General features: G+C 62.1%; 1 protein-coding gene across 1 annotated transcript; it reads left to right on the top strand.

Annotated features, from left to right (window-relative positions):
- The first annotated feature begins 2028 nt into the window (after positions 1-2028).
- Positions 2029-10258, top strand: B3GNT3 (UDP-GlcNAc:betaGal beta-1,3-N-acetylglucosaminyltransferase 3). The gene is given in 3 exon segments (XM_087955209.1): positions 2029-2274; positions 7371-7501; positions 7503-10258. Coding segments are annotated over 3 exon segments (1167 nt in total). The 5' UTR covers positions 2029-2247; the 3' UTR covers positions 8512-10258.
- The last annotated feature ends 530 nt before the right edge of the window (positions 10259-10788 follow it).

The following is a 10788-nucleotide window of genomic DNA, read 5'->3' as shown; positions in this document are numbered from 1 at the left end:
TCAGGGGACGGACTTGGAGGGTCATTTGGTGAAAGAGAATTGAAGTGGCCGAAATGGGCAGTTCGGCTTCAGCGGTGCCACCCGGCTCCTGCCAGGCTTGACCAGGAAATCAACCCTTGGGCTGAAGAAACCATCCAGGCCCTTTTGGCATTTCCTGGTGAACAGGCAAGCCTTAAAGTCAACAGGCCCGTGGAGATAAGAGGTTGGTCAACCAGTCCCTGGACAGGCGGGAGTGGGAGCGATTGAGCCCAGAGAGCAAGCGAGGGCAGTGCCAGGCGGGCATGGAGCCTAAGTGGGAGGAAGTTCAAAAAGGGCAGGTAACGGAGCTTCCTTGAGTGGCTCTTGGTTTCTTAATTGCTTTCCTCAAAAGTCTGGCCTTTCTCTGCGCGGAGAAGTCCTTTTTCGTGGAAAGCAGACGCTCCGCGGGGGAAACGCCACAGGCTGCCCTGGCCCTGAGTGGAGGCGCCGCGCAGGCACCGGGCTTAGATCTGGCCCAGCACCCAGCAGAGGCCCCGGGGAGGGTTAGTCCCGCTGCCTGAGGCCTTGGTCAGGCCACCCAGGGAAGAAAAGACGGGGAGGCCCCAGGAAGAGCTCCGTTAGGGGCCGGAGGGACGAAGAAGGAATTGGGCAGGTCTGGTTTAGAGGAACGGAGCAGGGGCCACGCGATGGCCTGTCTCGGCTCAAGCTCTTCTCCAAAGCGTTTCGGGGCAGGACAAGAAGCAACGGATGGAAACTGACCGAGGAGAGAAGCTGCCCAGATTAAACAGAGGAGGGACTTCCCAACGGTGGGGACCATCAGCGGAACGGCTTCTCCCCAGGAATTGTGGGTGCTCCAAGGTTTTTGAGGCTGCACAGCCATTTGTCTGAAATGCTACAGGGTTTCCTGCTCGAACAGGGGCTGGACTAGAAGACCTCCAGGGTTCCTTCCAGCTCTTACTGTGCTTGAAAAGCCGCCCCCCCCCCCTCGCCCCTTCCAGGAAGCTTGGAAGTGGCCTCCTGGGTGGGTGGGGGGGGGGTCCCAAGAGAAGGAAGCACAGCCTCCTCACTCCCCACTGGCTAAGCTTTTTATTGGGGTGCAGTTGGGGACACGAAGACCTGGACTCGAGGAGGAGGGGAGAATGAAGGCCTCTTGTTGATTCAATGCGCCTGTCCCCCATCCCACCCCAAAGGCAACTCTCGGTGCCCTGCAGAAGATAAAAAGAGGAGGAGGAAGCCATTCAAATCGAGAGGATTTGCTACGCCCGGCTCCTCCGCGTGGAGTTTGAGAAGTAAAACCGTTGGCTCCTGTTGGCTCCCGCAGCTCCTCTTCAGGCTTTCTGGCAGGAGGCTCGGCTGCTCCTTCGCCCAGCGCAGCAAGCAGGGCCCACTCCCACAAAAAACAAACCGTTTCTGGAAGCCATTTCTCACAGGGCCCCGTTTCTGAAGCCCCCACCCCACCCAGGGGTCAGGGAAAGGAGCGTGGTCTTTCTAATCTGCTCTTGAATCTGGACTGTTCGCCCTTTCCGAGAATTGCCGCTTTTCTGAGAAGGACAGCAAATGCAAACAAATTGGCCCCAAGAAGTCTAAATAAAGGCAACAAGCCAGCAAAAGGGTTCAGAAACAATGGTGTGGATTGTTAATCCCAGGCAGTTTCGCTTCCCCAAAGCCTTGGAAAGGGGCCACAAAACGGGCTTAAGGATTTGTGGTTCTGCATGAGCCCACCCAAAAAGACCCTCCTGCACAGGCCAAGGGGCCCCCCAACCAAGCCAGAAAGGACATGGCAAGAGACAGGATACCGGGGGGGCAGAGAGGCGGGAGCCAGGAGACGGATGGAGGTGAATGGACCCGGTCCCAGGAGAACAGGGCAGGGCCCAATTTGGGTGGGTCCCTGGGACCTGAGATCTGGCCGTTCGAGCTGGGAAGCTGCTTATCTTCTGATCAAGGAACTCCAGCGTCAGTGGACAATTCCCGGAAGTTTGGCGTCCAGCCAGCAGCAGATAGGCAGACACCCAAAGGCAAAGGGACAAGCAGGCCAGGACCGATCCGGGAGGCTCACTCGACACCCAGATCAGCTCAGCTCAGATCAGGGAAGAATCCGGGCGCTCCGGGGGAGGCCACCTGCCCCCAAAGCAAGGCTGGCTCTTTCCTTCTTCCCTTGGGTTCTCTAACAGAAGAACAGAGTTGGAAGGGGTCTTGGAGATCATCTAGTCCAACCCCCTGCTTGAGGAGAAGATAAGTAGCTGTCCAGCATCTCTTTAAAAGCCTCCAATGACGAAGCCCCCACAACTGCTGAAGGTAAGCTGAAGGTAAGAGTTGGAGGGAATCTTAGAGGTCATCTAGCGTAGCCCATGCTCAGTGCAAGCTCCACTTGGGGCCCCTCTAATGGATGGCCCTCCAACCTCTGGGGAAGGAGGCCACGTCACTTTCCCCTGGCTGCCAGCTGGCACTTTATGATGTAGTAAATTCCTTGTGCCTTGGGGGCCCCCTGGTGCTGGCCCTGCCTTTTGGAGTGACAAAGGTCGAACCTTTTCACCTATTGGCAGAGTCTGATCCTCTCCTCCCCACCCCCACTTTCTACCCCCAGGTCCTTCCACATTGAAGTGGGCCTGGCCCCACTTCCTTCCACTCCAGTTTCGGGCTGGACTGTCATGCCCAGAACGGGAGCCACGGCTGCTATCGGAGCCAAGCAGGCAGTTCTCTAGTTTCCTTTTCCTTTCTGAGGAGGGACAGCCCCTCCCTCTGGAGCTTCTCTTCTATCTTTGCCTGCCTGCTGCCCCCCCGCATCTCCCCCTTTCACAGAATCTCCCCCTTCCTGGATTTTCAGTGGCTGCATCAGTCTGGCCCCCTTCCTGGTTGAGGTAGGATTCCCACGCAGGTGAGTTTGGGTGTCAGAGCAAGGGCCAAAGGCTAAATCCAGAGGGGGGCTTTTGCCAGTGTCCCGGGGGCCCAGACCCCCCCCCCAACCTTTCAGGGTGATCAGCCATACAATGGAGGAGCCTGCCTGCCTGCCTGCCTGTCAAGGAAGCCTGTTAGCTGACCCATTGCTGAGGTCATGAGGAACCTCCGGCAGGGAGGGGTTGGTCTAGACCAGTGATCCCCAACCTTTTTTACGCTGCGGCCCGGTATCCCCAACCTTTTTTATGGCGCGGCCCGGTACCGACATCAGCTGGGCGCCGCCATTTTGTTTTGATGAAAAAGTGCTTCCGGTGAGCTTTCTACCCGGAAAAGCTCACCGGAAGCACTTTTTCATCAAAACAAGATGGCGGCGCCCAGCAAGCCAGCGGCCCGGTAGGACTTGTTCCACGGACCGGTACCGGTCCGCGGACCGGTGGTTGGGGACCCCTGGTCTAGACAGCCTCCCTGGTCCCTTCCAGCCTAGGGTACTAGGAGTCTGCGGGACCTGATCCAGCAACCCTTTTATCCAGGGCAAGGGGGAAAGCCCGCAGCCGTTCCTAACTTTGTTTTTCATGGTCACAGGGCACCCCTCCCCAAATGTGGGCCTGCAGCGTAGCCCCCGAATAGCCCCAAGTCCACCCCTGCTGCCTTCTGGGCCAGGTGAGGTTCCAGCAGCTCCTTCCCTCCACCGGCGCTTCCTTCCCTCAAATACTTTGGGGACCCCGAAGGTGCCGGAATGTTCTTGGGAGGCACCTGGCCGTTCCTGGCTCTGACGCCCCCAGAGCTCCTGGCACAAAACGCAGGTGACTTTAGCCACCTTCAAGCAACCCACAGCCCAGAGACACAACAGAAGTGACAAAACGGCCACCGGTGGGGGGCAACAGGCTGCTGCCCCCAGGGCATGAGGGACTGGGGGGAAGCAGAAGTAGGAGGCAGGCTGCTTTCTCCACTGGCTTGCACTGAAGGAGGAGGGGGCAGGCCACAGGTGGGGTCTTCGGGGCTCCTGCTTGGGCACCGTGGCTGCCCCCCTTAAAGGCCCCTCTGGGTTGCGGGGGGGCACAGCCAGGAAGCCTCCCGGGAGCAGGAGAGGATCTTCGGCCCGGCAGGAAAGGCTGGTCGGGCGGCAGTTACCGACTCAGGGCCGGGAGGGAGGCGGAAGAACCTCTCCACCCGCGGGGGCCACTTGAGCTCCCCGACCGGGGCCCCCGAGGGTCCTGCCGGAGCCAAAGCCCTCCGGCGCCCTCCGAGCTAAGGCCGCCCCGCCCGTCCCGAGGCCCCGCAGAGCGCAGGGCGGGCGGGCGGCTTCGGCGCCCCTCGGGCTGCAGGTCCCGCGCGGAGGGGCGGCGAGGGGCGGCTGCCTGCCCGCGGGGCCCCAGCCGCGCCCGGCCGGCGGGATCCGGGCTGGGAGCCTCCGAGCGCCGCAGCCCCGCCCCGCCCCGCCCCCGCTTGCCAGGTGAGAGCAGCTGCGGCGCCGGAGGGAGCGAGCCGGCGGGCGCGGCGCCCGGCAGCGGAGAGCGGAGCCTCCCGGTAAGGCGGCCACTCCAGCCCCCATCATCCCCGCCCGGCCGCGGGGCGCAAGAGGCGCGCGCCTTCCGAAGGGTCCCTGCGCCGGGCTGGCCGGGGAGCGGAGCCTGGGGGCGGGCGGGCGGGAGGAGCGCGGCACCCTCGTCCCGGGGTCGGAGCAGCCGCGGAAGCCCCTCGGCCCGGCCGCAGCTCCGAATCCCTGGCGGGCTGGAGCGGAGGGGGCGGGCCGCGATGCCCCAAAGGCGCTCAGTCCTGCGGGGGGAGGCGGAGGTGGCGGCTGGCGAGCGCCAAGGGCTTGTTTGGCTGTTTGTCTCCAGGCTCCATTGTCTCTCCGAATAACTCCAGGCGGCAAACACGCCCAGCAACAACCCTGTGAGGTGGGAGCGGCTGCGTAGGGACAGAAAAAGTGCCCACCCCGTAATTAAGGAGGCGGGTTTTATCGGGCGGCTGCAAACCCCCACCACGACCCTTTAACTCCAGCTCCGGCCCCGCCGTGCTGCTTGGTGGGGCTTGAAATGCCGTGTCCGGGAGGGTCCGGCTCCCCCCAGATGGGAAGGAAGACTGGTGGCCTACCAGGCAGGAGCCCCCCACTCCCACTCCCAGCGCTGGGGCCAGGCAGGGGTCGGGGTCGGGCCGCAGCCTGCCTGCCACACCGCAGAATAATCTGACCAAAGGTGGAATTCAGCCTGGCCTCGCCCCCACCCCCCCTTGAACCTTGGAAAAAGTGAGTTTGCTTTAAGTCCCCGAGGAATCAGGAAAAGCTCCCGTTGCTTTTGTTTTGGTTCTTCAAGGTCGTAGAACAGCGGAAAGGCTGGGGGGGCGGGGGGGGGCACAATTTTGTTTCAGAGGAAAAAGTCATTGTGCGTAAATTGTGGGTTGTGGGTCCGGACAGTTTGTTTTGCTAAGAAAAGAGAAATGGGAGGTTTGCAACACTTCCTCTGGCTGTCTGGTTTCAGCTGCTTTGCACGGTTATTCGGCTGAGAAAAGAGTGAAGTGGGGGGGGGCTGCCCCACTATCACTTTCTGAGTCTCCACTGTGCGAGGCAGAGCCCCCTCCTCTCCTTCACAGAGGGGGGGCTTAGGAAGGCGCCATCCCTTCCCCACAGCCCCAAGGATGAGGGTCCCTGCAGCCATCAGCGCTTGCCCAGGAGGCATTGCCCGCTTCTGCCAGCATAAAGGAAGGGCCAGCCTGGCCAAATGCCCAAGGAGAACTCCCCCCAGTGCCGGTCCCCCCTCCCTCTGCTGCCGCCAACTTCCCCTTCTGCGGCTTTCCTCAGATGCAGAAGTGACTTTCAAAGGGCAGGCGGCAATTCCCCCCCCCCCGATAGGAAGTGGCTGCTGGCTTTAGTTTTGAGCCTTTGTATTCAAATAGCTTTATAGGAAATAAAGGCAGGTCGGCAAATTAATGGACAAGGCAGGTTGGGTGAGTTGCGCACTCCGAGCCCCCAGGGGCCAGAAACGGCTCCAGGCCAAGCTCCTCCGCTGGGCTGCTCTGTTGGTTTCGCGGCCAGATGGGAAGCTGCCCTGCCAGGGCCTCGGCCTTCGCACCTGAAGGGGCCCAGATTCAGCCCCCCCATTGATTCCAAGAAGGGATTCTGTGCTGTAGAGGCCGGGGGGTTGGTCCAACTCCGGCAACTTTAAGGCCTGTGGACGCAGCCAGCTGAAGTCCGCCAGTCGTAACTTTGCCGCCACAGTTGGACACCCTGCTTTAGAAGTTGCTTCCTTTGGGGGGGGGAGCAGTCCCAGATCCTCCCCCGGGGGGGGATTTCTGCACCTTTGTAGGGATGGAGAAGCAGCTGCAAACTTATTGAAGGGAGAGAAAGTCTGGTCCTCGGGGCAAACCCAGATCCCAGGGTGACCTGTGCAGAAACAGGGGGCTGCTGCTTTGGGTTGTATCCCCCCCACCTCTCAGCAGGAAGCAGATCTTTGGATTTCCAAGTTTCCCCCTCCCCTTCCTGGATCTGACTGCACTGGGCCAATGACCCTCGGAGACCCCCAGGGCCTTGGGAATCAGCCGCAAAGGGTCCGAGAGCTTCTGGGTGGGGCTCCTGAACCCCCTGCCCTCCCTTGGATCTCTGCCTGGTTCAGGAGCTTTTTACAAGGGGGGGCTGAGTGGCAGCTGGAGACTTTTGTCCTTGGAGGCGGTGAAGGAGGCAGGAAAGCAGGGGAGGGCCAGGAAATGCCCCCGGCCGCTGGCGCACCATTCAGCCTTCAGGATGGCCGGACAGTTGCTAGTGAGGAACGAGGCCCCTTCCGCCCACCAGAATTCTGGGTCTCTCTGGATTCTCCCCTGGGGGTGCCCCCTCCCGTCAGGCGCCCCCCCAGTATTTCTGACCGGTGAGTAGGAGAGCTTCCATGCCCCTCCCCCACCCAATTCCCCTCTAAGCTAAAATGCCCCCCCGAGTCCCCCTTCCTCACAGAGGAGCTGCCCCCCCGTCCAGACCCTCCTGCAGCTCCACCCTCTCATTTTGGGGGAGGGGGCATTCCTGGGGGCTGCGAGAGGCCCGTCTCTTTTCAGTGCTGTTTCATTGAAAGAGTCCTCGCTTAATGGCTGGTCGGTTAGTGGCTGTCCTGGAGTTCCAGTGGCTGCACCCCCTTCCCACCCCAGTCATGTGATCGTATTTTGGGGCTCGGCAACCAGAATTTACAGCCGTGTGGCGCCTCCTGTAGTCTCGGCTGCCGTTCTGGTCAGGGGGGCTTAACTGGTTTCTGGCAATTCCCTCCTGGTTTCCAGCAGGGAAACAAACAAACCCAAAACTGGGTAGAGTGGATTCATTTAAGGACCACAGAGTTTGCTTAATGACGGGGGGCGGGCGAGGGAGGCCCTGGGCGAAGGAGAGGCGCTCCTGGGAGACTCCCCAGATGCTCCTGCTCTTCCGACCGACCGTGTCCCGCAGCCTCCGACTCGCAGCTGGGTGATGCAAGGTGCCTGGCGGTGGGTTCACTCTCCTTCCTCCCCGGCTTCTTTTCAAGGTCAGGATGCCACGGCGCTGGTGTCATAAAGTGGAGACCCTCGTCCTCAGCCTGGTCGGGTTCAGCTGCCTGCTCTTCCTCCTCCAGTCACCCAAGCGCAGCCCCCTCCTGGAAGGGGCCGACAGCCCGGGGCCCCCACGACCGCCGCCCCCGAGTCCCCGAGCCTCTTCCCGAGTGCCGGCCGAACGCCTCCGTGGCCAACCTCACCGGCTTTGCTGAGCTGCCCGACCACATCAAGGACTTCCTGCGCTACCGCCACTGCAGGGCCTTTCCGCTGCTGCTCGACCTGCCCGGGAAATGTGGCCCCCCCGAGGCCTCCCACCAGGTCTTCCTGCTGCTGGCCGTCAAGTCCTCCCCAGACAACTACGAGCGCCGTGAGATCATCCGCAAGACCTGGGGCCAGGAGCGCACCTTTGCTGGCATCCACATCCGCCGCGTCTTCCTCTCTGGCGTGGCAGCCAACGCCCGGGAGGCGCGCAAGCTCAACCAGCTGCTGCGCCTGGAGCATGCCGAGCACGGCGACGTCCTGCAGTGGCGCTTCGTGGACAGCTTCTTCAACCTCACCCTCAAGCAGGTGCTCTTCCACGCCTGGCTGGAGAGCCGCTGCCCGGGTGTCCGCTTCGTCTTCAACGGGGACGACGACGTCTTCGCCAACACCGACAACCTGGCACAGTACCTGCTGGGGGTGCCCGGCGCGGGGGACCAGCACCTTTTCGTGGGCCACCTCATTACCAACGTGGGCCCCATCCGGGAGAAGTGGAGCAAGTACTATGTGCCGGAGCAGGTCACCGCCTCCAACGCCTACCCGCCCTACTGCGGGGGAGGTGGGCTGCTGATGTCCGGCTACACCTGCCACGCCATCTACCAGCAGTCGCTCGGCATCCAGCTCTTCCCCATCGACGACGTCTACCTGGGCATGTGCCTGGAGAAGGCGGGGCTGGCGCCTGCCTCCCACATGGGCATCCGGATGGTGGGCGTGAGGGTGCCATCCTCCAAGCTGGAGTCCTTTGACCCCTGCTACTACAAGGAGCTGCTCCTGGTACACCGGTTTGTGCCCTACGAGATGCTGGTGATGTGGGAGGCCATCCGCCAGCCGGATTTGGTCTGCGGGAAGAACGTGGTGGTGGACCAGAGTTTGTGAGGCATCGTAAGGAAGGGGAGCCCTGCCCGCTGGGGGAGGGGGCCGCCTCGCTCTGGAAGGGCCCCAAACCCTCTTGCTGCAGGGCAGTGGTGGGATTCAAATAACTGGACAACCGGTTCTCTGCCCTCACAATTTCTTCCAACAACCAGTTCACCAAACTACTCAGAAAGTTAACAACCGGTTCTCCCAAAGTGGTGCAAACCGGCTGAATCCCACCACTGCTGCTGGGGCTCTGGCGAGACGTTTTGGCCGGGGGTTGCCTTGGACAGCCTGCCCCTTCCTGCGCTGGCATCAAGCCTGCATGGAACCCAGGGGGCTGGCAGGGAATTTTTGGGCAGGGCTGCCTCCTTACTCACTGGCCACAGGATCCGTTGCCCAAATCCACCCTGCAGTGAACAGGTCCCTCTGGATCTCTGGGGGAGGGCCAGGAGCCACGGGCGGTATTCTCGTGGGGGAGGGGGCTCTGCTACCACCCCTCTCCTAGAAGACCAACTGCCAGTCGGGGCGGGGGGCACGGATGGCAGCACCTCGTCCGTCCCTCTTCCTGCAGGGAATTGAGCTCCAGCCTGGTTTCCTCCTGAGGCCACTGGGGGCCAAGCCCCCCTTCACAACCGGATAGCCCCTTGGGGGCTTCTCACCTGCTCTCTCCCATTGCTCAGGTGCCTCCCTTTCGGTCTGGGGGGCAGCTCAGGCTCCCCCTCCCCCTTGGAGAACAAGCCAAGGCGCTCTCAGGATAGGCCAGGAGGAGCTGGGGGGCGGCAGTCCTCACTTAGGTGGCTGTGGGAGGATGTGGGGGGTCCCATCCTGGCACAGGCTCAGCCGCCCCTCCCTCCCCCAGCTGCAGCAACACGGCCTTTTCCCAGAGGGCTTCTCCCCACTCTACGCTACCTCCCTGGCTCCCTTGCCTTCTGTGAGGTGGGGGCAGTCCTTCTGGACCCCCACCGCCTTTGGAGCCAGACAGGCTGACCCACAACCGCAGGGTCCAGAGGGAAGTGCATCCCCCCCCCCGCAGCCTTTGCGTTGTGGCCCTCAGGGCCGGTGGGGGGAGGGGCAGCCCTCCTGGGCCAGGGTCTCCCCGGGTGGGGCTGTGCGTGGCCCCCATCCTGGGGCAAGGCGGGGCCGGTGCTGCCTTGCTCGGCCAACCTGGCTGGATTTCTGCCCCAGTGCAGGGGGCCTCTTGACCCCCAAGGAACCGCTTCCGGAGGGGCAGAGAGCCCCCTCTTGGGGGCACTGAGGAAGGAACGAGACGGCCGGCAGGTCCTTCCAGGCGTTTCCTGTGGGCCAAGAGAGGTTGAAAGCAGCGGCAGAGACTGAGGTCGGGGCGCAGGTGAACCGGCCAAGCGGCCAGCCGCTTTGGGGTCAACCACGCTGTGCAAGACACACCTGTCAAGTGGTCCAGCAGGCCTGTCCAGTATCGGTGCTACTGACACAGGTTTGCTCTGGAAGTCCTGGGGACATCTGGGTGTTTCCCTGCTTTGCACACACGCACACACATTGTCTCTCTCTTTGCCCAGTTCCTGGGGCCCTGAAGCCGTTGTGCCACTGAACCGGCTGCTTCCTGGCCGCCCTTGAGGGCGCTGGCTGAAGCGAAGGGCCGGGGCAGGGGGGGCCTCGTGCGCCCGACTGCCTGGACCCCCTCTGGAGCAGACGCCAAGCGGCAGGTCGGCCCCCTGAAACGTTTCCTCTGCTTTCCTTGCACCTTTTATGACTTTGTCCTTGTGTAATCTTCCATTAAAAGGCAGTTATTTATTTTATGATCTTTTTGGCACTGAAATGGATTAAGCGGGCCAATGGCCGGAGAGGCATCGCCTTTTGGGTTCCTGGCAGAGCAGCAGAGATGCCAATAACCCCCCTGCGGGTTTGCCTCTCTCAGCCTGGAGGAGGCGCAGCCCCTGGGCTCGGAGGCCACTGTGGACACTGCGGGACTGCGGACACTTTAGTCCCCATCCGGGGGGCGGGGGGGGGGGGCTGGGCGTTGTGGAAGCCGACCTCGGGAGGTGGCCTTCAGCAGGTGCTGACCTGTTCTGGAGAACCGGTAGTGGGAAATTTTGAGTACTTTGGAGAACCGGCCAATCCCACCTCGGACTGGAGATTTTGCAGTAACCTTCCCCTGCCACGCCCACCAAGCCACGCCCACAGAACCGGGAGTAAAAAGGTTGGACTCCCACCCCTGCTGACCTCTGAGAGCACCTGGCAGGCCCCCCCACGCTCCCCCCTGAGAAACCCTTCCGACCTCTGGACAGGCTTATTTGGCAGGGCAAGCAGGGCGCCTGGGGG

Source organism: Notechis scutatus, chromosome 1 (assembly GCF_049901735.1).
Source record: "Notechis scutatus isolate UNSWTSFEM ecotype Mainland chromosome 1, rNotScu1.2, whole genome shotgun sequence".
NCBI classification, from domain to species: domain Eukaryota; kingdom Metazoa; phylum Chordata; class Lepidosauria; order Squamata; family Elapidae; genus Notechis; species Notechis scutatus.
The sequence above is the reverse complement of the archived record's forward strand: the minus strand, read 5'-3'. Positions and strand labels throughout refer to the sequence as shown.